General features: G+C 39.2%; 1 protein-coding gene across 2 annotated transcripts in view; it reads left to right on the forward strand.

Annotated features, from left to right (window-relative positions):
- Positions 1 to 26,980, forward strand: part of GPALPP1 (GPALPP motifs containing 1) — a 154,976-nt gene extending 127,996 nt beyond the window's left edge. For both annotated transcript variants that reach the window (XM_053707993.1, XM_053707994.1), the window contains exons 6-8: positions 10,714 to 10,878; positions 24,300 to 24,398; positions 25,725 to 26,980. In XM_053707993.1, the coding sequence (XP_053563968.1) occupies positions 10,714 to 10,878; positions 24,300 to 24,398; positions 25,725 to 25,943 (483 nt within the window). In that variant the 3' untranslated portion in view covers positions 25,944 to 26,980. The remainder of the gene's footprint in view (positions 1 to 10,713; positions 10,879 to 24,299; positions 24,399 to 25,724) is intronic.
- The last annotated feature ends 528 nt before the right edge of the window (positions 26,981 to 27,508 follow it).

Here is a 27,508-nt window from a genome sequence, read left to right on the forward strand (position 1 = left end):
ATATCATATTGCATAATTTTATAATTGTAATGTTTTAAATTCTCGTAAACACCTTGAGATTTGTATATAAAATGTTTAGTTATGCGTAAGGAAACAACTTTGCAAAATATTTTCATATTTATTTTGTCCCCTATTCATGTAATTTAGGTCTGAAAATTTAGCAATTTCTAATTCTCAGAACATGAAAAGCACCCTACTGACTTCTCAAGTCTAACCCTACTACATATCTAACTGGCTATAACTGATAACAAATACAAAGCCAAATACTTTATACTAACTTTATGACCTGGGCTAGCCTTGTTTTCTCAGACTTAAAGGGACACTGAACCCAAAAAATTTCTTTTGTGATTCAGATAGAGCATGCAATATTAAGCAACTTTCTAATTTACACCTATTATCAAATTTTCTTCATTCTCTTGGTATGTTTATTTGAAAAGCAAGAATCTAAGTTTAGATGCCGGCCCATTTTTGGTGAACAACCTGGGTTTTCCTTGCTGATTGGACAGCACCTTTAAACAAGTGCTATCCATGGTCTGAACCAGAAATTTGCTGGCTCCTTAGCTGAGATGCCTTCTTTTCAAATAAAGATAGCAAGTGAATGAAGAAAAATTGATAATAGAAGTAAATTAGAAAGTTGCTTAAAATTACATGCTCTATCTGAATCATTAAATAAAAAATGTGGGTTCTGTGTCCCTTTAAGCCCAAATTGGCTCCTCCAAATAAGGCAAATGGTGGGTGGGGTTTGGCTACTGAAAAATAACTGCAGTAAAAAAGAATGTTACGTTATTCTATAGCAACACAACAGAAATGTCTTGTTTGTAGCTATAAGGTGTTTACTGTCTCTTTAATTACAATCCACAATCAAGATTCTGATTAGCATAGTTTTTAGTTGTGTATAAGTTTCATATTTTAAAAATCGTATTTGATTCATAGTTTTTACTTTTTTAAACAAGGAAACAAACGTTCATTAACAGCTGATGTTAACATGCACAAATGTGTACACTGAACAAAAGTGTGTGCAAGTCAGAATAAAGTGGGGTTTCCAGTGGTAAAAGGAACTTTGATGATCGAGATATAGCCCTGGATTTTAATACAGTTTGCCCCGAGTGTAAAATGTACTTTGTTTTCTTAGTATCCTTTGGTTGAAAAGCATAGGTAGGCTCAGAAGCAGCAATAAACTACTAGGAGCTGGATGTGGATTGTTGGCTGCACACAATATGCCTTTTGTCATTGGCCAACCAGAGGTGTTTAGTTAGGTTCCAGTTATGCATTGCTGCTCTGAAGCTGACTTTAAACTATGTGTTTAACCCCATTACAGGGGTTAAACCCATAGGTTATAGGAATGCAATAATCTCATTTCAGCAGATTCTGGCAAGGTTAAATCTATTTTGGGTAGTAATAATAATGTTATTTGTATATAGAGGCAGTCCCCGGGTTACAGACATCCGACTTAAGTACAACTCGTACTTACAAACGGAGAAAATAGAGCTTTATCGCCAATCCTTCTTTCCAGGCTAACCCAAAATACTCAAAATCCAATTGTCACAAGGGCAGAAAGTGATGTGAAGTTTTCTGAACAGGGGCACAGATTGCAAAACAAACTTTTCCCTATGCTATCCAAAACTAAAAAAATGTTTGGCTAGAGTTTCACCTAAAAAAAGTGCCTGTTCCAATTTACATACACATTCACAAACCTATAGAACCTATCTTGTTCGTTATCTGGGAACTGCCTGTATACATAACAATATAGCATGGATCTGTATGTATCAGGTCTTGATCTTGTCTTACTGCAATGTGATCTGTGGACTTGTGAAACTGTAGTAAATTCCAGATATAAATATCAAATGTAATTCACTTAAATGCTCTACAATAAGCATTCAGAATACTTAGTAGGCACTATTACTTGTAGATTACTACACATCTGTTGAGCCAATGACAAAAGGCTTATGTGTGTACCCACCAATTATCAGAAAGCTCCCAGTAGTGCATTGCTGGTCCTCCGCCTACCTAGGTATGTTTGTCAACTATGGATACTAAGAGAACAAGGTCAAATTAATAACAGAAGTAAATTGAAAAGTTTCTTTAAATTTAATACTATATTTGAATTATCAGACTTTCATTTCCCTTTAATATTTATTTGCAAATTTGTTGGACCATGAACATAGTTTAGCTAAATAAAGCATATTATCTGTATTATACATGATCAAATAATCAGAACACTAAACAGAGAGACACATTCTGATTTTTTATTTATTTATTTTATTTGTCACATGTATGCAGAATCTAGGAATAATTATTTTCTTTCCTATGGCATGGATAGTCCACAACTTCATTCCAATTACTAGCGGGAATTTAACTCCTGGCCAGCAGGAGGAGGAAAGAGCACCCCAGCAGAGCTGTTAAGTGTCACTTCCCTTACCCATAACCCCCAGTCACTCTTTGCCTCTGTGATCGGGAGGATGGCGAAGATGAGTGTCTGAGAAGATAATCCTTTAATGGGTACTTTTCCTTGCAAGCAAGGATTGGGGTCTAGCTGTGTCCACGTCAATCTATTTAGTAAGAGTAGTGGTGGCTTTTAACAGTTAGAAGGCAGCGAGGTAGTCTTTGCTTTACTTCTAACACCTTTGCTACCCCTTTGCAGAAAGCCAGAGTTGGTTACTCTGTTATTTCTTTTCCTACAGGTCCTTGACAGGGAGTGGAGTGCCTGTCACACCTAAGTAGCTGTTTTCTGCCCTGCTTTTGCCTTCTAGGTACTGAAGGACAGCACTTTAGTGGTTAACCCTCAAGTGGATCTATTTTGGGACATAGTCTATCCTTTTTCTTGTAAGGGTACATTAATGGGCAGTTTTGCAGGCACTTTGTATGTTTTCTGTGACTGAGAGAAACTTAAGGGGTTAATGAAAAGTTATGCTTGAAGTTTTCCTTTATTTGACACTGATATGGGTTAAGGGATTTAAAATACTTTTTTCCCTTTTTACTTTTGGTTTGAGTCGTTAGAAACGCGCGCTTTTAATTCCTGTGGCTCAGTTTCTTTTTCTCAAGCCCTCTCTTCCATGTGCTTGTGAAGAGTGGAGCTTAGTTAGTCTTGGAGTTTTGTCTTTGCGGCTAGTGATTTGATGTTTGGATCGTCTGCCAGGAGGAGATGAACTCTGATCAGCTGGAGAGTCTTGTTTCCTATTACTAGACTCAGTTCCCGGAACGGTAGGAGCCTCAGGCAGTCTGAGGTTGTTTAAAAGTGTGACAAGTTACTTTTTTACTAAGTCTAATAAACTTTTTAATATCTAAAGTTTGTTTTATGTGAGTTACATAAACGTTCTGTGGGAACTGTTCATATATAATTTGAAATTAAAATGTTGTCATTATTATTGGGAACTTGTATCTGTAACTATGGACACAGAACAGGATCCTTCTATTACTTTGGATGAATGTTTACTATGTTTAGAGGCCCAAATTGTTCTGCCTATGCAATTTTGTTTCTCATGCTTAGCTAAAACTTTAAAATTCAAAGATAAATTACTCCCTTCTGAGCTAAATGTCTCTCAGGATAATGCTGTGCATGACATGCCTCAGCTTTCTCCAAAAACGTCCCAAGCCTTAATAGTTTCACAAACAGTGCCTTGTGTTTCCTCTCAACCTCTTGGGGGGGTTTATTTACCTGGGGATTTTGCTGCACAGATAACTTCTGCGGTATCTGCAGCTTTATCTGCTTTCCCTGCTATGGGTAAGCGTAAGAGGAAATCTAAAAAGTGTTCTGTTAGTAAAGTTTCTGACCCTACTAAATCTGTGCTGGTCAACCTCTCCCATATGTCTGATAAAGAGTATAGCTCAGTAGCTTCTGAGCAGGAGATCTCAGACTCTGACATAATAGGGGAAGATTCTGCAGAATCTGAAGACGTTAATTTCATATTTAAGCTTGAACACCTCCGGTTGCTTCTGAAGGAGGTTCTAGCTACTTTTGGACGACTCCGAACCTTCTGTCGTTGTCAACCCCAAAACTTAAACTTAGAGTTTAATACTCCCTCTTCTGTGGAAGTTTTTCCTGTTCCAGACAAGATGTCAGAAATGTATAGTTCAAGAATGGGATAAGCCAGGGATTCCTTTTTCCCCTTCCCCTGTTTTTAAAAAAAAAAAAAAAAAGTTTCCTGTTGCTGACTCCATTCGTGGTGCACTGTGCCTAAGGTAGAAGGAGCGATTTCTACTCTAGCCAAAAGAACTACTATTCCTATAGAGGATAGTTGTTCTTTTAAGGATCACATGAATAAGAAGCTAGAGGCTTACTTAAAAAAGATTTACATTCATCAGGGATTACAGTGGCAACCTGCTGCAAGTATTTCTACGGTTGCGGGAGCAGCATCTTATTGATGTGATGCTTTGTCTGAGCTGATTTCAGAAGAGACTACTATAGAGGAGATCCAAGATAGGATCAAAGCTCTTAAACTGGCCAATACTTTTATCTGTGATACCAACATGCAAGTGATTAGCCTGGGAGCCAAAATGTCTAGCTTTGTGGTTCAAGCTCGCAGAACTTTGTGGTTAAAATCTTGGTCGGCTGATGTAACTTCCAAGTCAAAGATTTTGTCTTTACCTTATAAGAGTAAGACTTTATTTGGTCCTGGTCTGGCGGAGATCATTTCTGAGATTACAGGTGGAAAGGGATCTTTCCTACCTCAGGACAAGAAGAATAGACCTAAGGTTCGCCAGAATTCTAATTTTCATTCCTTTCGTAATTTCAAAAAATAGAAGTCTTCCTAATCCGTTTACAAGCCAGAGCAATCCAAGACCTCATGGAGGTCCAGTCAGCCTTGGAATAAGGGGAAACAAGCCAAGAAGCCTTCCATGAAAGTATTGCCCCCGGTCCAGTCCTGGATCAGGTAGGGGGCAGACTTTTTCTTTTTTTCGTCAGGCCTGGATACGAGATGTTCCAGATCCCAGGGTTACAGAATAGGTTCCAAGACTTGTCCTCCCAGGGGCAGATTCATCCTCTCAAGATTATCTGCAGACCAGGTAAAGAGTGAGGCCTTCTTAAACTGCGTAAAGGACCTATCTTCCCTGGGAGTGATTGTTTCAGTTCATGTAAGGGAACAGGGTCTAGGATTCTATTCAAATCTTCTTGTGGTTCCCAAAAAGGAGGTAACTTTTCATCCCATTTTAGACCTAAAGTGTCTCAACAAATTCCTCAGGGTTCCTTCCTTCAAAATGGAAACCATTTGTTCCATTCTTCCCTTGGTCCAAGAGGGTCAGTTCAAAACGACCATAGACTTGAAGGACGCGTATCTTTATGTTCCCATTCACAGGGATCATCACCAGTTTCTGAGGTTTGCCTTTCTGGACAAGCATTTCCAGTTTGTTGCACTTCAATTTGGCCTTGCCACGGTGCCCAGAATATTCATTAAGGTTCTGGGGGCTCTTTTGGCAGTGGTCAGATCTCAAGGAATTGCAGTGGCACCTTATCTAGATGACATCTTGGTTCAGGCGTCATCTTTTCAACTACCAAAATCTCATACAGAGATGTTGTTGTCTTTTCTACGTTCCCATGGCTGGAAAGTGAATCTGGAAAAGAGTTCCCTTGTTCCAGCTACAAGGGTGGTTTTCTTAGGGACAATCATAGATTCCCTATCCATGAAGATTTTCCTGATGGATGTCAGAAAATCCAAACTTCTTGCTTCATGCCTTTCTCTCCAGTCTGCTATTCGACCATCAGTGGCTCAATGCATGGAGGTGATTGGTCTGATGGTGTCTTCCATGGAAATCATTCCATTTGCTCAGTTCCATCTGAGACCTCTGCAACTTTGCATGCTCAGTCAATGGAACGGAGACCATTGTGATCTATCGCAGAGGATAGGTCTGGATCCCCTAACAAGAGACTCTCTCTCAGTGGTGCATTTCACAGAACCATCTGTCTCTGGGCACTTGCTTCCTGAGACCTTCCTGGGTGATTGTGACCATGCACGCCAGCCTGTTAAGCTGGGGAGCAGTTTGGGGCTCACTAAAATCTCAGGGCCTGTGGACTCAGGAGGAGTCTTCTCTTACCATAAACATCTTAAAGTTTTCAATTATCTTTAGTCCGGTTTATCAGATTCCAATCGGACAACATCACCTCGGTGGCTTACATCAACCATCAGGGGGAAACTCTGAGTTCCTTAACAATAAAGGATGGTGACACGCATTCTGCAGTTGGTGCAAGCTCACGATTGTCTCCTATCTGCCATCCACATTCTAGGGGTGGACAACTGGGAGGCAGATTTTCTGAGCAGACAGAATTTTCATCTCCGGGAGTGGGCTCTCCATCCGGAGGTGTTCTCAGAGATAACCCTCAGTTGGGGGGTCCCGGAGTTGGATCTGATGACGTTTCATCAAAACGCCAAGCTTCCAAAGTACAGTTCAAGGTCAAGAGATCCTCAAGCCGTTCTGATAGAAGCTCTGGTGGTTCCTTGGAACTTCAATCTGGCATACCTTTTTCCTCCGTTTGCTCTCCTTCTACGAGTCATTGCTTGTATCAAACAGGAGAGAGCATCTGTGATTTTAATAGCTCCTGGATGGCCTCACAGGATCTGGTTTGCGGATCTAGTGAAGATGTTATCTCTTCCACCTTGGAGGTTACCTCTGAGCAAGGACCTTCTACTTCAGGGTCCCTTCCTCCACTCAAATCTAGATTCTCTGAATCTGACTGCTTGGAGATTGAACGCCTAGTTTTCGCTAGGCGTGGCTTCTCTGAGACGGTCATTGATACCATGCTTCAGGCTCGTAAACCTGTTACTCGCAAGATTTACCATAAGGTATGGCGCAAATACCTTTATTGGTGTCAATTGAAGGGTTTCTCTTGGAGCAGAGTAAGGATACCTAGGATTTTGTCTTTTCTTCAGGAGGGCCTGGAGAAGTCAGTACTCTGAAGGGTCAGATTTCTGCACTGTCTATTCTTTTGCACAAACGTCTGGCAGATTTGCCAGATGTCCAATCTTTTGTTCAGGCTCTGGTCAGAATCATGCCTGTGTTTAAACCTGTTGCTCCTCCTTGGAACCTTAACCTTGTTCTTAAAGTTTTGCAACAGACTCCGTTTGAGCCGATGCATTCTGTTAATATTAAATTATCTTGGAAGGTTTTGTTTCTTCTTTCTATTTCTTCTGCTCGCAGGGTTTCTGAGCTCTCGGCACTGCAGTGTGATTCCCCTTATCTTATTTTTCATGCGGATAAGGCGGTTCTTCGTACTAAGCCGGGATTTCTCCTTAAGGTAGTGTTGGATCGCAATATTAATCAGGAAATTGTCGTTCCTTCTTTTTGTCTCAATCCTTTTTCCTAGAAGGAACTTTTTTTGCATAACCTGGATGTTGTGCGTGCTCTAAAGTTTTACCTTCAAGCAACTAAAGATTTTCGGCAATCCACTTCCCTTTTCATTGTTTTCTCTGGTAAGCGTAAGGGTCAGAAGGCCACTTCTACTACCCTTTCTCTCTGGTTGAGAAGTGTTATCCGGTTAGCTTATGAGACAGCTGAACAGCAACCTCCTGAGAGAATTACGGCTCATTCCACTAGGGCTGTCTCCTCTTCCTGAGCTTTCAAATATTTAAACAATAACAACCTTTAGCAACCTTTGGTATGATTCCTTCTTTTTGTCTCAATCCTTTTTCCTAGAAGGAACTTTTTTTGCATAACCTGGATGTTGTGCGTGCTCTAAAGTTTTACCTTCAAGCAACTAAAGATTTTCGGCAATCCACTTCCCTTTTCATTGTTTTCTCTGGTAAGCGTAAGGGTCAGAAGGCCACTTCTACTACCCTTTCTCTCTGGTTGAGAAGTGTTATCCGGTTAGCTTATGAGACAGCTGAACAGCAACCTCCTGAGAGAATTACGGCTCATTCCACTAGGGCTGTCTCCTCTTCCTGAGCTTTCAAATATGAAGCTTCAGTGGAGCAGATTTGCAAGGCGGCAACTTGGTCTTCTTTGCATACCTTCTCCATAGTCTACAAATTTGATTTTTTTTTTTTTGCCTTGGCTAAAGCTTCATTTGGAAGAAAAGTTCTTCAAGCGGTGGTGCCTTCTGTTTAGGTCTGCCTGTCTTGTTCTCCCTTCCTTTTTCATTCTGTGTCCTCTAGCTTGGGTATTGGTTCCCACTAGTAATTGGAATGAAGTTGTGGACTCTCCATGCCATAGGAAATAAAACAAAATGTATGCTTACCTGATCATTTTCTTTCTTTCCGGGCATGGAGAGTCCACGACCCCGCCCTTATTTAAATTTAAGAAGGCGTTTTTTTAGTGTTAACCTCAGGCACCTCTATTCTCTTGTGTTATCTTCTTATTCCATTTCACTTTATTCGAATGACTGGTGGTTATGGGTAAGGGAAGTGACACTTAACATCTCTGCTGGGGTGCTCTTTGTCTCCTCCTGCTGGCCAGGAGTTGAATTCCCACTAGTAATTGGAATGAAGTCGTGAACTCTCCATGCCCGGAAAGAAAGACATTTATCGGGTAAGCATAAATTTAGTTTTTTCTTTCCTGAATGCCCCATGGTATTTATAAGGAAAACATAATTTCTTTCCTACAGCTACTGGCACAGCATCTTTAGTGATTAGTGAATACTGTAGAGATACGCTACACTATATATTAGCTACTATTATTATTCCTTGTATGGTAATTTTGTGTAGTTTAGAAGTATTTCTCACTTATTGTATTCTTATTTTTAAAATACAATACTAATGTTTAATTATGCTCATTTGATTCTGAAAGAAATATCAGCTGTCGGAACCAAGTCTGTATGTAAATCATACCAAAGGTTGCTAAAGGTTGTTATTGTTTAAAAAGATAGATAATGCCTTCGTTACCCATTTTCCAGCTTTGCACAACCAACAATGTTATATTAATATAGTTTATAACGTTTAAACCTCTACATTTCTGCCTGTTTCTAAGCCACTATAGACAGCCTCTTATCACATGATTTTTTATTAGCTTTTCAAAACAAGACAATGCTAATTCATGTGTGCCATATAGATAACATTGTGCTCTCTCCCGTGGGTTGTGAATGACAGTGCACTGATTGGCTAAAATGCAAGTCAATAGATAATAAATAGCCATGTGATCAGATCTCTGTCAGAAGAGGCTTAGATACAAGGTCATCACAGAGGTTAAAAGTATAGTAAAATAACCATGTTGGTTATGCAAAGCTGGGGAATGGGTAATAAAGGGATTATCTTCTTAAACAATAACAATTTTGATAGTTGACTGTCCCTTTAAAGATATATTTTGTCTTGAAATCTAAACCATTTTGCTTGAAGCGGATGTTGCAGCAACAAAAATACAGAAATACTTTTATTAGATCGATGATTGTCAGAACAATGTTAAATATTTATTAATTGGACAGAAAATCAATTAACCTGCTAGTCCGTTTACAAACTTCTTGTTCGAAAGTGATGATTCATACCTATTTACAGTCATTTAACAATGAAAATAATTACAATTTTAATTGGATTGTCTAAATGTTTTTCTGCTTTTGTTCTACTTTTTTGTCACTAATATGAATAAAACAGCTGTATAAAATAAAAATATATTTATATGGATTTAAAATGGTATAATGTCCTTTAGAAAGCATGAACAATTATCATGTCAGCTTTTTAATTATCTCTACAGTAGTATTCTGTCTGTTTTTGTTTCATTTTCATGAATATTATGGCACAGTAAGATAATGGTTTTGGTATAATTAGAATAAAGACAGTTACTCTCTATTTAAGGTTTCATACTAATGTTGGAGTAGATTACTACAGCCCAGACCTTGCTTAAATGGACATTTACCACTAAATACATTTCATGCACCTACCTCTAATTATGGTTGCTGCCATTTTGGAACCTAGTTTCCACTGTAGGTATCTGCACATGTGCAAATCCATCCGCACTGGAATGCAGCGAAAGCTAGATTCCAACATGACGGCACCCATGACTAGAGGGAGGCAGACAATAACCCCAATACTATGCTTTTAAAATTTATTTAGTGTTTATTGTACCTTTAGGGCTAGATTACAAGTAGAGCACAATCATTTGCACCATCGCGATAAGGGGTATTTTGCGAGGGATTGCGCTTATTGGGTTTACCGCTCATATTACAAGTTGAAAGTAAATGTGATCGCGTGAGTGAAAACGTGATTTATGCTAGAATCATTACCATGATTTTAAAGCTGTGGTTAACTGTTTGACGGGGGGAAAAAGTTGCTCAACACACATCAAAAATTCATTACAAAGTACAGTTACACTTATAATAACATTGTCTAATAAAATATTATTTAAAAAAATATTTCACAAAAAAGTTACAAGGGCTCAAACATGAGATCTCAGGTGTGAGAGAGAGAAAAAAAGCCGCCAAAGGGCTTTAACATAGAGATATATACATAGATTACGTTGATGAAAACGTTAAAAAAATATTTATGCAACATTTAATAAAGGTTTTAACTATGCATTTACTGTAAATATTTCACATTCTAGTGTTCTGTACATAGCAGAATATGTTCTTTCTGGATTTATAGGCTAGTCAGGTTACCGCTAGAGCAAAAACTGTTGACTTTCATCTTAATACTAGCAGACAAATATTAATTCTACCAGAGTTATCACTCTAGCATAAATACAAAATACCGCTCCACTTGTAATATAGTCTGTAATTGGCATTATATAAGGCTCATTATGGCTGGCACAGTTTGATACCTACATCTACGTAAAATGTTTTTATGGTTTACTTAAAAGGATGGGCCGAAGAATACTATTAGGGAGTCATGGATGACAGAGCTTCCCCCAGAGATGACAAGTTTTGGACTAGGCCCAAGAACCTTCAAGAGAAAAACCAACGAAAAGTCAGGAGACCGATCCATTTGGACAGATACACCTGCTGATAGAGAGAAGAAAGGGAAGGTAAGAAATTAGTTTTTTAAATTGCTTCCCCTGCTTATTTTCTCCTTCTCCTGACTGATATTTTGCTAAAAATTAGCCTGTATCTGGTGGTAAGGCTGACAGCTCAGCTGTTGTGCTCTAAAAACAAATCAATATTCACAGAATGTCTGTGAACACTTCTGTAGCACCCAAGAGATAACGATTCTAAAATGACATCAGCGCTCTTGAGTTTTGATCTCTCCAAAATCTAGGAAGCTTGCAATGTGAGTTTGTTTTATTCTTTGTTTGATGCAGATATAATTGAAAGAAAAACACATCTACACTAGGCTTGATCAAGTTATAAAGCTGAAACCTATAAAAAGCGGCATTAACTTAAAAGTACACCACCTTATAAAGGTTAAGCTAAAGTCCAAGAAATAAACACTGTTTTTCTACAGAAGATACGGCGTGTGCTCAATTTAGTTATCTGAGATCTGCTTTATTCAAATGATTATACTTGTAGGATCTTTATTGTAATTCCTTTCTTGTTTCAAAGATAAACTAGTCATCAATGCACAATTTGCTTATGAATTGAATTGGCATCTATAATACCATTGCTGCTTCGTCTCATTACACATTTATAGAACCTATTGCTAATGTAATTAAATAGGCAGAAATGGTAGTATTACAGTATGATAAAGCTAATTCTTGTTGAATGATATATTTAAAGCAGAATTGTTACATGTTCTTTATTTTAGTTATGATAAAATTACAATAAAGTGGTTACTGTATGTTGTTCAATCATGAAATCCCTCATCTCTTCATATCATCATTTGATAGCACATTATGATTATAGTAATGTGACAAAAGTAGCGCATATTAATTATCCATAGTACACCCTCTCCCTTCTGTGGGTTTGTGTCTTTCTTCTACAAGATATGACGAGTCCACGGATTTCATCCTTACTTGTGGGATTTATCCTCCTGCTAACAGGAAGTGGCAAAGAGCACAACAGCAGAGCTGTATATATAGCTCCTCCCTTCCCTCTACCTCCAGTCATTCTCTTTGCCTGTGTTAGTAATAGGAATAGGTAACGTGAGGTGTTAGTTTAGATTCTTCAATCAAGAAATTTTTTATTTTAAAATGGTACCGGTGAGTACTATTTTCCTCAGGGAGAAATCGTCAGTCTAGATTCCAAAGAGGAATAAAGAGATTATTTTTCTGCCCTTATGTTGATGATCTTAGCAGACGTTACTAAGATCCATTCTGGTTCCCACAGAGCTTCTGAAGGTAGTGCAAGAAAAATCTTCAGTGTGGAGAACGGTGTCATGCTACAAGCAGCATTGAGGTAAGTTCAGTCTTTTATTTCTGAGGAGACTTGTTATATCAGAACTGGCTGACATTATTCCCTGCAGGGGAAGGGGTAAGCAGTAGACCTATATGGGTTATGGTGGTACTGAAATTACCGGTTTATATATTGATTACTATGTTATGTTACTCAATATGGGCTTGACACTGGGAGAGGCAGCTGAGAGACTTTCTATTTTTATTATTTGGCATAGTGATATGTTTGGGTGAAGACATTAGGTTTTCTCCTCACTAGAAGGCAGCAGGCACTAGCTCCGGTGGGGCCTAAGTTTGAGTTTCAGTCACCGGATCGTTATTGACTCAGTCTTGAGTACCCTGGGGGCAGGTAGGCGCCACAGCAGAGCTGTGACGAGGTGCAGGGGCTGTTATCGTTTTTTAAAGTTTATTTACAAATAAAGACACTTTAAAATGTGATTTAGCATTTTTTCTCAAATTGTGCAATAATTTTTGGCTAATTTGAACTGTTTATCATAATTTTTAGTTACTGAAAGTCGTTTTTGGTGCAATACAGAAAAATTGTTGCGTTTTTATTATTTAAAGGCGCAGTACATTTTTTATTTTTTTAAAAAAATTCTTTGAATCAATAAATAGGGTTAAGCGACTATTGTGGCTATTGCTAGTCTGTATAACATGTCTGAACTTGAGGAACTTTTGAATGTGTTTAGAGGCCATTGTGGAACCCCCTCTTACTTTGTGTACCTTTTGTACTGAAAGGGCCTTACAATGTAAAAAGCATATTTCTTCTGTTAAGTGTGATCAGTCCACGGGTCATCATTACTTGTGGGATATTAACTGCTCCCCTACAGGAAGTGCAAGAGGATTCACCCAGCAGAGTTGCTATATAGCTCCTCCCCTCTACGTCACCTCCAGTCATTCTCTTGCACCCAACGACTAGATAGGATGTGTGAGAGGACTATGGTGATATATTTAGTTTTTATATCTTCAATCAAAAGTTTGTTATTTTATAATAGCACCGGAGTGTGTTATTCCTTCTCTGGTAGAATTTGAAGAAGAATCTACCTGAGTTTTTCTATGATTTTAGCCGGAGTAGTTAAGATCATATTGCTGTTTCTCGGCCATCTGAGGAGTGAGGTAAACTTCAGATCAGGGGACAGCAGGCAGATTAATCTGCAAAGAGGTATGTAGCAGTTTATTATTTTCTGACATGGAATTGATGAGAAAATCCTGCCATACCGTTATAATGTAAACTCAGCCTTGAATGCAGTAGATGTAGCTGATATCAGGCTGTCATGTATGTATATTTTACACTTCAGTTTTCTGGGAAATGGTACTTCTCTGGCTTTTAAACTGTATACATAGACTTAACCTATTTTGCAGGGACTTGCAATAGGTTTTAAATGACAATTAATTATTGAGGTAAAATGTTTTTTTGCTGGCATGTAAAAACGTTTTTTTCTCTGAGGTACTGGGTGAAAAAATGTTTTGGGCACTTTTTTTCCACTTGGCAATAGTTTTGATTTAAATTAGAGCAGTTCACTGATCCCTCTCACTGTTATGTGTGTGGGGGAGGGGCCATTTTGGTGCTTTCACTATGCATCAGAAAAACTCAGTCAGAGGTTCATTTTCTTCCTGCATGATCCGGTTCATCTCTACAGAGTTCAGGAATCTCAAGAGTCTTTTTTGAGGGAAGTAATCATACAGCAGAGCTGTGCTGATTGTATTGACTGTGATATAAAAAACGTTTATTTGTGTATTTTTTTTTTTCTGCTGCCTGGGTTAGTTATCATTTGCTGAGGGGAACAATCCTTTGCTAAAACTGTATATTCTGACAAAGATTGATGCTATAACTTAATTATTTTATCTGTTATAATATTTTTCTGTGCTTCTTAAAGGCACAGTTCGTTTTCATATTATTTGTAAATTACTTTGAAAAGTATTTCCAAGTTGCTGTTTATTTGCTAGTGTGTTAAACATGTCTGATTCAGAGGAAGATATCTGTGCTATATGTGTTAATGCCAAAGTGGAGCCCAATAGAAATTTATGTACTAAATGTATTGATGCTACTTTAAAAAATAGTCAGTCTGTACAAATTGAACATATTTCACCAAACAACGAGGGGAGAGTTATGCCGACTAACTCGCCTCACGTGTCAGTACCTGCATCTCCCGCTCAGGAGGTGCGTGATATTGTAGCGCCGAGTGCATCTGGGCGGCCATTACAAATCACATTACAAGATATGGCTACTGTTATGACTGCAGTTTTGGCTAAACTACCAGAACTAAGAGGTAAACGTGATCACTCTGGGATGAGAACAGAGTGTGCTGATAATGCAAGGGCCATGTCTGATACTTCGTCACAGTTTGCAGAACATGAAGACGGAGAGCTTCATTCTGTGGGTGACGGTTCTGATCCAAATAAACTGGACTCAGACATTTCAAATTTTAAATTTTAAGCTTGAGAACCTCCGTGTGTTACTAGGGGAGGTATTAGCGGCTCTGAATGATTGTAACACAGTTGCAATCCCAGAAAAAATGTGTAGGTTGGATAAATATTTTGCGGTACCGACGAGTACTGACGTTTTTCCTATACCTAAGAGACTTACTGACATTGTTACTAAGGAGTGGGATAGACCCGGTGTGCCTTTCTCACCCCCTCCTATATTCAGAAAAATGTTTCCAATAGACGCCGCCACACGGGACTTATGGCAAATGGTCCCTAAGGTGGAGGGAGCAGTTTCTACTTTAGCTAAGCGTACCACTATCCCAGTGGAGGATAGCTGTGCTTTTTCAGATCCAATGGATAAAAAATTAGAGGGTTACCTTAAGAAAATGTTTGTTCAACAAGGGTTTATATTGCAACCTCTTGCATGTATTGCGCCTGTCACGGCTGCAGCAGCATTTTGGTTTGAGTCTCTGGAAGAGACACTTCAATCATCCACACTAGATGACATCACACACAAACTTAAATTCCTTAAGTTAGCTAATTCATTTATTTCAGATGCCGTAGTACATTTAACTAAACTTGCGGCTAAAAATTCAGGATTCGCCATTCAGGCACGCAGAGCTCTGTGGCTAAAATCCTGGTCAGCTGATGTTACGTCTAAATCTAAATTGCTTAATATTCCTTTCAAAGGGCAGACCTTATTCGGGCCCGGCTTGAAAGAGATTATTGATGACATTACAGGAGGTAAAGGTCATGCCCTGCCTCAGGACAAGGCCAAAGCCAAGGCTAGACAGTCCAATTTTCGTTCCTTTCGTAATTTCAAAGCAGGAGCAGCATCAACTTCCTCTGCACCAAAACAGGAAGGAGCTGTTGCTCGCTACAGACAAGGCTGGAAACCTAACCAGTCCTGGAACAGGGGCAAACAGGCCAGAAAACCTGCTGCTGCCCCTAAGACAGCATGAATTGAGGGCCCCCGATCCGGGACCGGATCTAGTGGGGGGCAGACTTTCCCTCTTCGCCCAGGCTTGGGCAAGAGATGTTCAGGATCCCTGGGCGTTAGAGATCATATCTCAGGGATACCTTCTGGACTTCAAATCCTCTCCCCCAAGAGGGAGATTTCATCTGTCAAGGTTGTCAACAAACCTAACAAAGAAGGAAGCGTTTCTACGCTGCGTACAAGATCTTTTATTAATGGGAGTGATCCATCCAGTTCCGCGGTTGGAACAAGGACAAGGGTTTTACTCAAATCTGTTTCTAGTTCCCAAAAAAGAGGGAACCTTCAGGCCAATCTTGGATTTAAAGATCCTAAACAAATTCCTAAGAGTTCCATCGTTCAAGATGGAAACTATTCGAACAATTTTGCCCATGATCCAAGAGGGTCAGTACTTGACCACAGTGGATTTAAAGGATGCTTACCTTCACATACCGATTCACAGAAGTCATTACCGGTATCTAAGGTTTGCCTTTTTAGACAGGCATTACCAGTTTGTAGCTCTTCCATTCGGACTGGCTACGGCTCCAAGAATCTTCACAAAGGTTCTGGGCACTCTTCTGGCGGTACTAAGACCACGAGGAATTTCAGTAGCTCCGTACTTAGACGACATACTGATACAAGCTTCAAGATTTCAAACTGCCAAATCTCATACAAAGATAGTACTGGCATTTCTAAGGTCGCATGGATGGAAAGTGAACGAAGAGAAAAGTTCTCTCTTTCCACTCACAAGAGTTCCCTTCCTGGGGACTCTGATAGATTCTGTAGAAATGAAGATTTACCTGACAGAGGACAGGTTAACAAAACTTCAAAGTGCATGCCGTGTCCTTCATTCCATTCAAGAGACCAGAAATTCTCTTCTATGGTGGCTTTATCGGCCACATCTGTCCAGGGGAATGCCATTCAGCAGGCCAGACTGGTTAATTGTAACAACAGACGCCAGCCTACTAGGTTGGGGCGCTGTCTGGAATTCTCTGAAGGCTCAGGGACTATGGAATCAGGAGGAGAGTCTTCTTCCAATAAACATTCTGGAATTGAGAGCAGTCCTCAATGCTCTTCTGGCTTGGCCCCAGTTAGCAACTCGGGGGTTCATCAGGTTCCAGTCGGACAACATCACGACTGTAGCTTATATCAACCATCAGGGAGGGACAAGAAGCTCCCTAGCAATGATGGAAGTATCGAAGATAATTCGCTGGGCAGAGTCTCACTCTTGCCACCTGTCTGCAATCCACATCCCGGGAGTGGAGAACTGGGAGGCGGATTTCTTAAGTCGTCAGACTTTTCATCCGGGGGAGTGGGAACTTCATCCAGAGGTCTTTGCCCAAATACTTCGACGTTGGGGCAAACCAGAGATAGATCTCATGGCGTCTCGACAGAACGCCAAGCTTCCGCGCTACGGGTCCAGATCCAGGGATCCGGGAGCGGTCCTGATAGATGCCTTGACAGCACCATGGACCTTCAGGATGGCTCATGTGTTTCCACCTTTCCCGATGCTTCCTCGATTGATTGCCAGAATCAAACAGGAGAAAGCATCAGTGATTCTAATAGCGCCTGCATGGCCACGCAGGACTTGGTATACAGATCTGGTGGACATGTCATTCTGTCCACCTTGGTCGTTACCTCTGAAACAGGACCTTCTGATTCAGGGTCCTTTCAAACATCAAAATCTAACTTCTCTGAAGCTGACTGCTTGGAAATTGAACGCTTGATCTTATCAAAGCATGGTTTTTCTGAGTCAGTTATTGATACCTTAATACAGGCTAGGAAGCCTGTTGCCAGAAAGATTTACCATAAAATATGGCGTAAATACCTATATTGGTGCGAATCCAAAGGTTACTCTTGGAGTAAGGTTAGGATTCCTAGGATATTGTCTTTTCTACAAGAAGGTTTAGAAAAGGGGTTATCCGCTAGTTCCTTAAAGGGACAGATCTCAGCTCTGTCCATTCTGTTACACAAGCGTCTGTCAGAAGTTCCAGACGTTCAGGCTTTTTGTCAGGCTTTGGCCAGGATTAAACCTGTGTTTAAAGCTGTGGCTCCACCATGGAGTTTAAACCTTGTTCTTAACGTTTTACAGGGTGTTCCGTTTGAACCCCTTCATTCCATTGATATAAAGTTGTTATCTTGGAAAGTTCTATTTTTAATGGCTATTTCCTCGGCTCGAAGAGTCTCTGAGTTATCAGCCTTACATTGTGATTCTCCTTATTTGATTTTTCACTCGGATAAGGTAGTTCTGCGTACTAAGCCTGGGTTCTTACCTAAGGTAGTCACTAACAGGAATATCAATCAGGAGATTGTTGTTCCATCCTTGTGCCCAAATCCTTCTTCGAGGAAGGAACGTCTTTTGCACAATCTGGATGTAGTTCGTGCCCTTAAATTTTATTTACAGGCAACTAAAGATTTTCGACAAACGTCTTCCCTGTTTGTCGTTTACTCTGGTCAGAGGAGAGGTCAAAAAGCTTCTGCTACCTCTCTCTCTTTTTGGCTTCGTAGCATAATTCGTTTAGCTTATGAGACTGCTGGACAGCAGCCTCCTGAAAGAATTACAGCTCATTCCACTAGAGCTGTGGCTTCCACTTGGGCCTTTAAGAATGAGGCCTCTGTTGAACAGATTTGCAAGGCTGCAACTTGGTCTTCGCTTCATACTTTTTCCAAATTTTACAAATTTGACACTTTTGCTTCCTCGGAGGCTATTTTTGGGAGAAAGGTTCTTCAGGCAGTGGTTCCTTCTGTATAAAGAGCCTGCCTATCCCTCTCGTCATCCGTGTACTTTTGCTTTGGTATTGGTATCCCACAAGTAATGATAACCCGTGGACTGATCACACTTAACAGAAGAAAACATAATTTATGCTTACCTGATAAATTCCTTTCTTCTGTAGTGTGATCAGTCCACGGCCCGCCCTGTTTTTTAAGGCAGGTAAATATTTTTTAAATTATACTCCAGTCACCACTACACCCTTGGCTTCTCCTTTCTCGTTGGTCCTTGGTCGAATGACTGGAGGTGACGTAGAGGGGAGGAGCTATATAGCAACTCTGCTGGGTGAATCCTCTTGCACTTCCTGTAGGGGAGCAGTTAATATCCCACAAGTAATGATGACCCGTGGACTGATCACACTACAGAAGAAAGGAATTTATCAGGTAAGCATAAATTATGTTTTTATGTAAAGAAAGTGTGCCTAAGGATGATTCTCAGTCTGAAGAGAATCAAGATATGCCGCCTAATTCTCCCCAAGTGTCACAACCTTTAACGCCCACCCAAGCGACACCGAGTTCCTCAACCGCGTCTAATTCATTTACTCTGCAGGATATGGCTGCAGTTATCTCAACTACCCTTACAGAGGTATTATCTAAGTTACCAGTGTTACAGGGCAAACGCAGTAGGACAGGAATCAATGTGAATACTGAGTCCTCTGATGCTTTGTTGGCTATTTCCGATGTACCCTCACAGGGATCTGAGTTGGGGGTCGGGGAACTTTTGTCTGAGGGTGAACTTTCGGAATCGGGAAGTGTGTTACCTCAAGCAGATTCGGACGTCATGTCCTTTAAATTTAAGCTGGAACACCTCCGCCTGTTACTTCAGGAGGTCCTAGCGACTCTGGATGACTGTGACCCTATTGTGGTACCACCAGAGAAATTGTATAAAATGGACAAATATCTAGAAGTTCCCGCTTACACTGATGTTCTTCCGGTTCCTAAGAGAATCTCGGAGATTATCAAGAAGGAGTGGGACAGACTGGGTATACCGTTCTCTCCTCCTCCTAATTTTAAGAAAATTTATCCAATATCGTACACCATTCGGGACTCTTGGCAGACAGTCCCTAAGGTGGAGGGAGCTATATCTACCCTGGCTAAGCGTACAACTATTCCTATTGAGGACAGCCGTGCTTTCACAGACCCTACGGATAAGAAATTGGAGGGTCTTCTAAAAAAGTTATTTATTCATCAGGGTTTCCTTTTACAACCGACAGCCTGCATTGTTCCAGTTACTACTGCAGCGGCTTTCTGGTTTGATGCCTTAGAAGAGTCTCTTAAGACTGAGACTCCTTTAGAGGATATTTTAGATAGAATTAAGGCTCTCAAGCTGGCTAATTCTTTTATCACAGATGCCGCCTTTCAAATTGCTAAGTTGGCGGCTAAAAATGCAGGATTTGCCATTTTAGCGCATAGAGCGTTATGGTTAAAATTGTGGTCTGCCAATGTGTCATCTAAGTCAAAGCTCTTGGCTATTCCTTTGAAGGAAATCATTTCTGACATTACTGGAGGTAAAGGTCATCTTCTACCTCAGGATAAGACTGTTAAGATGAGAGGTAAACAGAATAATTTTCGTTCCTGTCGGACCCTCTTCTTCCTCTTCTTCCACAAAACAGGAAGGGAATTTTGCTCAGGCGAAGTCCGTCTGGAGACCCAACGAGGCTTGGAACAAGGGTAAACAACACAAGAAGCCTGATTCTACTACCAAGACAGCGTGAAGGGGTGGCTCCAGATCCAGGACTGGATCTAGCAGGGGGCAGACTTTCTCTCTTTGCCCAGGCTTGGGCAAGAGATGTTCAGGACCCCTGGGCACTGGAAATCGTGACCCACGGGTATCAACTGGAATTCAGAAGTTTTCTCCCAAGAGGGAGATTTCTTCTTTCACGATTGTCTGTAGACCAGATAAAAGAGAGGCGTTCTTACATTGTGTAAAAGACCTCTCTACTATGGGAGTAATTTGTCCCGTTCCAAGACTGGAACAGGGACAGGGGTTTTACTCAAATCTTTTCGTGGTTCCCAAAAAAGAGGGAACGTTCAGACCCATTTTAGATCTCAAAAGTCAAAACAAGTTTCTCAGAGTCCCATCTTTCAAGATGGAGACTATTCGAACAATTTTACCAATGATCCAGGAGGGTCGATATCTGACTACCGTGGACTTGAAGGATGCATACCTTCATATTCCTATTTACAAGGATCATCATCAGTACCTAAGGTTTGCCTTCCTGGACAAACATTTTCAGTTTGTGGCTCTTCCCTTCGGGTTGGCCACAGCACCCAGGATCTTCACGAAGGTTCTAGGGTCCCTTCTGGCGGTTCTCAGGCCATGGGGCATAGCAGTGGCGCCTTATCTGGACGATATTTTGATTCAGGCGTCTACTTATTATCTAACAAAGTCTCATACAGACATAGTGTTGTCCTTTCTGAGAACTCACGGATGGAAGGTGAATCTAGAAAAAGAGTTCACTGATTCCACAGACAAAGGTTCCCTTCTGATAGATTCTATAGCCATGAAGATTTTTCTGACGGAGGTCAGAAAGTCAAAGATTTTAAATACATGCCAAGCCCTTCAGTCCAATCCTCGGCCATCAGTGGCTCAGTGCATGGAGGTAATTGGATTGATGGTGGCGGCAATGGACATCATTCCGTTTTCTTGGTTTCATCTCAGACCACTGCAACTGTGCATGCTCGGACAGTGGAATGGGGACTATGCAAATTTATCTCATCCGATAAATCTGGACCAGGAGACCAGAAACTCTCTTCTTTGGTGGTTGTCGCCGGATCATCTGTCCCAAGGGACATGTTTCCGCAGACCCTTGTGGGTGATAGTGACAACGGACGCCAGTCTACTAGGCTGGGGTGCAGTCTAGAATTCCCTGAAGGCTCAGGGTGTATGGACTCAGGTGGAGTCTCTACTTCCAATCAATATTCTGGAATTGAGAGCAATATTCAAGGCGCTTCAGGCATGGCCTCAGTTGGCTTCGGCCAAATTCATCAGATTCCAGTCGGACAACATCACGACTGTGTCTTACATCAATCATCAGGGAGGAACGAGGAGTTCCTTAGCAATGACAGAAGTATCCAAGATAATTCGATGGGCGGAGGCCCACTCTTGTTCTCGGTCAGCAATCTACATCCCAGGAGTGGACAACTGGGAAGCGGACTTTTTGCTTCTTTAGAGGCTGGTTTTGGGAGAAAGTTTCTTCAAGCAGTGGTGCCTTCCGTTTAGGTTCCTGTCTTGTCTCTCCCTTTCATCCGTGTCCTGTAGCTTTGGTATTGTATCCCACAAGTAAGGATGAAATCCTTGGACTCGTCATATCTTGCAGAAGAAAAGGAAATGTATGCTTACCTGATAAATTAATTTCTTCTACGATATGACGGGTCCACGGCCCACCCTGTTATTTTTAAGACAGGTTTGGATTATATTATATTTTTTATAAACTTCAGTCACCTCTGCACCTTTGGCTTTTCCTTTCTCTTCCTAACTTCGGTCGAATGACTGGAGGTGGAGGGAAGGTAGGAGCTATATATACAGCTCTGCTGTGGTGCTCTTTGCCACTTCCTGTTAGCAGGAGGATAAATCCCACAAGTAAGGATGAAATCCGTGGACTCGTCATATCGTAGAAGAAATTAATTTATCAGGTAAGCATAAATTTCCTTTTTTTTTCATCCACACACATTCACTCTAATTACACTGATTTGTCTCTTCAAGCATTGATCTGAAAGTATTCTATATCACCTGAGCTCAAGCCAGCTCCTCCCAATCCTACTCAGACACAGCAGGGTAGAGATGCGCATTCGGCAGTTTTGTTCATTGCCGAATGTGGAAATATGTGGTTGCTTTTAGTATTCGTCTCTTTCAAGAGTCGAATATCCTCTTTTGCAAGTGAGATCTGTGCAAATCCAGATCTTAGTGTGTTTTACTTGCACAAGAGAATATTCGGCATTCGACATTGAATAAAACTGACAAATGCACATCTCTGCAGCAGAGAGAAGTAGAAGACTACAATTCCCAGCAATCCTTGCTGCGGGTAACAAAGTTTACTGAGAGTTATTTTTATTTAAAAGTTAAATCTTGTTGTCGGTTTAAAAGGACAATCTGCTCCAAAATTGATATTGTTTAAAAAGATAAATAATCGCTTTATTACCCATTCCCCAGTATGGCATAACTAACACTGTTATATTAACCCCTTAAGGACACAGCTTCAGTTTGCTCAATTGTTCCATGACGGAATAATTCTGTCATTGGTCATTAAGGGGTTAATAAACTTTTTACCTCTGTGATTATCTTCTATCTAGGCCTCTGCAGACTGCCCCCTTATCTCAGTTTTGACAGACTTTCATTTTACCAAATCACAGCTGAATCATAAATAACTCCAAAAAGTGAGCCCAATGTTATCTATATAACACACATGAACTTGCATGGTCTAACTGTGGAAAAACTGCCTGAATGCACTGAAATAAGAGGCGGCCTTTAATGACTTAGAAATCAGTTTGTGTCTACCTAGGTTTAGCTTTCAACACAGAGTACCAAGAGAACAAAGCAAATTTGATGATAAAAGTAAATTGGAAAGTTGTTTAAAATTGCATGCCCAATCTGAATAATTAAAGTTTAATTTTGACTTGTAACACACAGGCTTTCATGTATCATCTGCACCACACTTGCTGACTGCATACTAGGCTCTGCATTCATACTAGCAGTACCAGTATTTGCAAATTACCGGCTGTTCAGTTAAAATACCAGCTTGGCAGCAACCCTATCTTACAGGAGCAGAAAATCCAAAGGCAAAATACTTTTCGTTGCAAAATTTCTTGTGACAAATGTTATCATGTTTTCTGATCACTTTTAATGTGCATTTGGCTTACCTGCCTATGCCAGAGTTGCTAAATAATTATTTTTTATTGTTTTTATGTTTGTGAGGTATGTCACTGTCTGTTTTCTGACAAATTTATATTTTTTTCTCCCATTTCCGTCCGCCTGTATCATATGACAGACATCAGCCAATCACAGACTAGTATACATATACCCTGTGAACTTGCGCACATAGTAGGATCTTGTGCCCCAGAAAGTGTGAATATTAAAAGACTGTGAAACATTTGATAATAGAAGTAAATTGAAAAGTGTCTTAAAATTGCTTGCTCTTTAAAGGAACACAAAAGTTGACATTAAAATGTTATGATTCTAATAGAGCAATGTTTAAATAACATTTCCAATTTACTTTATTATCAAATGTACTTCTTTCTGTTGATATCATTTGTTGAAACGTAGCTCCTTATCATGACAGTATTCTAAAACATGCAAGTGACTTGAGCACTGTCTGTAACTTTGTCACAAACACTGCTGTCATATAATGCTCCAGACACACCCCGGATTTATATGGCACACATGAACTAGCATGTCTGGCTTTTGTGCTAGAATTAAAAAGCTAATAAATAAAAATAAAAAGCACTGAGTTAAGAGCTGGCTTGCAGAGCTTAGAAACAAACAAACTTAGAGGTTCTGAAGTATATCAATATAACAATGTTGGTTGTGCAAAGCTGGGGGTTGGGTAGTAAAGGTGTTGTCTATCTTTTTAAACAATAAAAAAATCAAGGCTTGATTGCACTTCCTGTTTGCTTCAAAATATTGTGTGTTAACATTACTATTTTTAACATGATTTAAACTATGGTCTTCCAAATACATAATATATGTTCGTTTATTGCCCCTTTTAAACATAACACACCCCTTGTTTTTTTGTAATAATTATGATTGTCCCAAGCTTCCCAGAGAGGCCAAAAAGCTAAATCTGTAACCTAGGTTTTGTTTTTCACAATGCTCCCTAAGTTAGTTATTTGATTTGCAGCAAGATGTGTTTGATGTCCCTTTTATGGATCATTATTTTCTGTTATGAAATAAATGAATGGTGGGTAGTTTCAGTAATGTAATACATTTATTATACTTGCTTTCATCTAAAAGGAGAAAAAAGAAGGAAAGATTTCCAGCAATAAAAATGAAGAGCAGTTCCCCTTATCGGACCGGGACAAAAGGTTGGCAGAACAAGTATCAACTCATAATGTAAGTTTGTCCAAATGATGTTTGCTAGTGATAATTTTATTACAGTAGCTCTTAAGTATATTGGTTGCTTGGATACCCACTGGTACTCACACGGTTAAGAGAACAAAATGTATTTGTAATAATAATGTTTGAAATATTAGATAGTAATATTATAAGAATAGGCAGAAAAAAATATTTGTATAATTATTCAAACAATAAAAATACAACAATAGATATAAAATGGAATAAAACTTTCCTGTGGGAGGGATGCTAGCAGCCTCAATCTTTTCGGCGACCCGTATGTCTGGTAATGGTAGTACTTCACTCTCCAACGGCAACTTCAAACATCTGCGTGAATCTCGAAGACTGAAATGGTGTAATTCCTTCAAGTAACATCCACTGCATAATATAAGATACTCACAAGAAGCATCTGGTTACAAAACATTTTATTATGTCTTCACTGAATAAAGTTAATATCCAAACCAGAACAATTTTGTGACATCAATGTTAAAAATGTCATTTAATTAAAACAAATCTACATAAAAGTATATTCAGCGGACACCAATCTGCCTTTATCAAGATTAATTCAATGTAACAAGCTGAATGTTTTAATTATAAGACATTTTTAACATTGTCACAGAGTAGGCATGGCTATTCAGATGCTTCGTTAACATCTGAATGCAGAAGAAGACGGACGCTTGTGGGGTTTGGCTCTTTTCGGAGCCAGATTTCCTCTTGTGATAGTGCAAAACACTAAAATCTTAGTGTGTTGCACTTTCACAAGAAGGAATACGGCTCCGAAAAGAGCCGAGCGCCACAAGCTTCCGCCCTCAGATGCTAATGAAGCTTCCGAATGCCCATACCTATTACAGAGATTGTTCCAGTTTGGGTATTAACTGGATTCAGCGAAGACACAATAAATGTTTGGCTCCAGATCCATTTTGTGTGTATCATCCATTAAGTAGTGGATATTACTTTAAAATATTACAATATTTTAGTCTAGTTCTTTTAAGATTCACACTGATGTTTGAAGTTGCTGTTGGGGAGTGAAGTGCCGCCATTACCAGACAGCTAGAATTAGTTTTATTTCAAGGCATTTGTGGTCTTTCTCAGTTAAAAATGAAAAAAATAAAACATTTACAATCCCAACACCTGGCCGTATGTTAGTGTTTTTTGGGGGGTTTTCCCCTAATGTGTCAGTTTTAGCTCAAGTTTATAGTTTTTTTGGGGGGTTTTTTTGTAAAATGATTAGCTTACTTGGAAATATATCTGCAGATTTTATAACTGTTCTATATCATATACTCCCTTTTAACCTCTTGAATTTAAGAAGCCTGTTTTTGTTTTTAGGATTCCAAAAGGTCAAAATCTCTTATGGATCTTCATCGTACAAAACTAAAGCGAAAAGCAGAAGAAGATAAAAATAAACCACAGGAGAGAAGGCCATTTGATAGAGACCAAGACCTTCAAGTCAACCGTTTTGATGACGCTCAAAAGAAAGCATTGATACGGAAGTCTAAAGAGCTGAATACTAAATTCTCACATGGAAATAGCAGTATGTTTCTCTAAGAGATATAGAACAACCTGGAATAGAAAAAAATATGAGCCCTTTCCCTCAATGTTTGTTATAACTTTTTTATTTTTTAACTAGAACATCCCATTAAAAGTTCATATACTGTAGCATGAGAGTTTAGAAGGAAATTTGCAGAACATACTTGTAGCATGAGAGTTTAGAAGGAAATTTGCAGAACATACTTCCTTTACCTGCTTCGGCACATATTTATGGATGCATAATATAAAAAATCTGATTTCTTCAAAGATTGAACAATGCATATAAAGAAATGTATGGTTAATAATAACCGGAGAATATATTTTTGTAATTTATTTCTTTTGCTGTGGTCTTCCTAATGTATAAAGTTATTTTGTTCTGCTGTCTTATAAACAGCAGGGTTGATACATGGGTATACTTCTGCATGGAACATAATTGTTTTATGTAAATATGATTACTCTCTTTTAGCATGTGTGGTTATACATATTTAATCTAAACATGTTATGACTAAAAAAGCCAAGATTTTACCATACCATATGTAATTTTTGGATTTCAGCATAAAACGTGGACCAGTCGCAACATTTTTTGTACATAACAAAACAAGTAATGGATTTGAGAAGACATGTCTTAAAGATAAAAAAATATAAACCCAATTCTTTAATGATAATCAGAATTATTATTTGGATTCTTAGTGTGAATAATCCACTGCATCACATTAATTAATTAATTAATCTTTTAGAGACTTTTCGTATGAGATGTTTTTGGTGAACTTCCTATAGCCACACAGTTTTTGAAACTCTCTGGGGTAGGAGTTTTTAATAAAGGAGATAAATATCGCATACATAAGCATTGTATGCATTAGATTGTGGTACATTGTGTGGATTATAACACCACAATTGTTCAGTCAGTTAAACATTGTACATTTTTGGTTTTGAGTTCTAAGTTGAATTATTTGTATTGTTTGACTTTATTATCTCTTTATGCATAAACCTACCATTGTCTAGTTTTTCATTTTCAATACTTTTATTTTGTATTCATTAAAAAAAAGTAAAATCAAGTGAATGTTGTATTGGTCTCTGAGTTATTCATTGTCTCAGTGTTTTGGTTTATTTTACCATAAACCAACATTTCCAAAGCTACATTATTTTCTTAAATATGATGATAAAGGGCTTCTATACAGGGTTGTTAAACACCACTACATACACTATAACACCTTGTGTATATATAAAATATAGCTGCCTGTCCTAAAATGAAAAAGAGGTCCCTCAAAACATCTCTAAAAAATGTAGGTACAGAAAGAAGCAGGATGGCGTTATATGGAGTGTATAGCACCTATTAAAAATGATGATTATTGTTTACTGGGATGCAAGGAGAGGTGAGAAACCCCACATGAAACACTCTCCTAACAATTAAAATAACATACAATCAAATTCATGTGTAAAATATATATAAAATTCATACACAATCTATGTTCATATACAATTTCTATCAATGTCCATAAAATAAAATATATTTAAAAATAGAAAATGAAACCCATCAGTCCAAATCAGTGAAGTAAGCCAAAATAGAGTAATCTTCACACCCA

This window comes from Bombina bombina, chromosome 3, assembly GCF_027579735.1.
Source record: "Bombina bombina isolate aBomBom1 chromosome 3, aBomBom1.pri, whole genome shotgun sequence".
Classification (NCBI taxonomy): domain Eukaryota; kingdom Metazoa; phylum Chordata; class Amphibia; order Anura; family Bombinatoridae; genus Bombina; species Bombina bombina.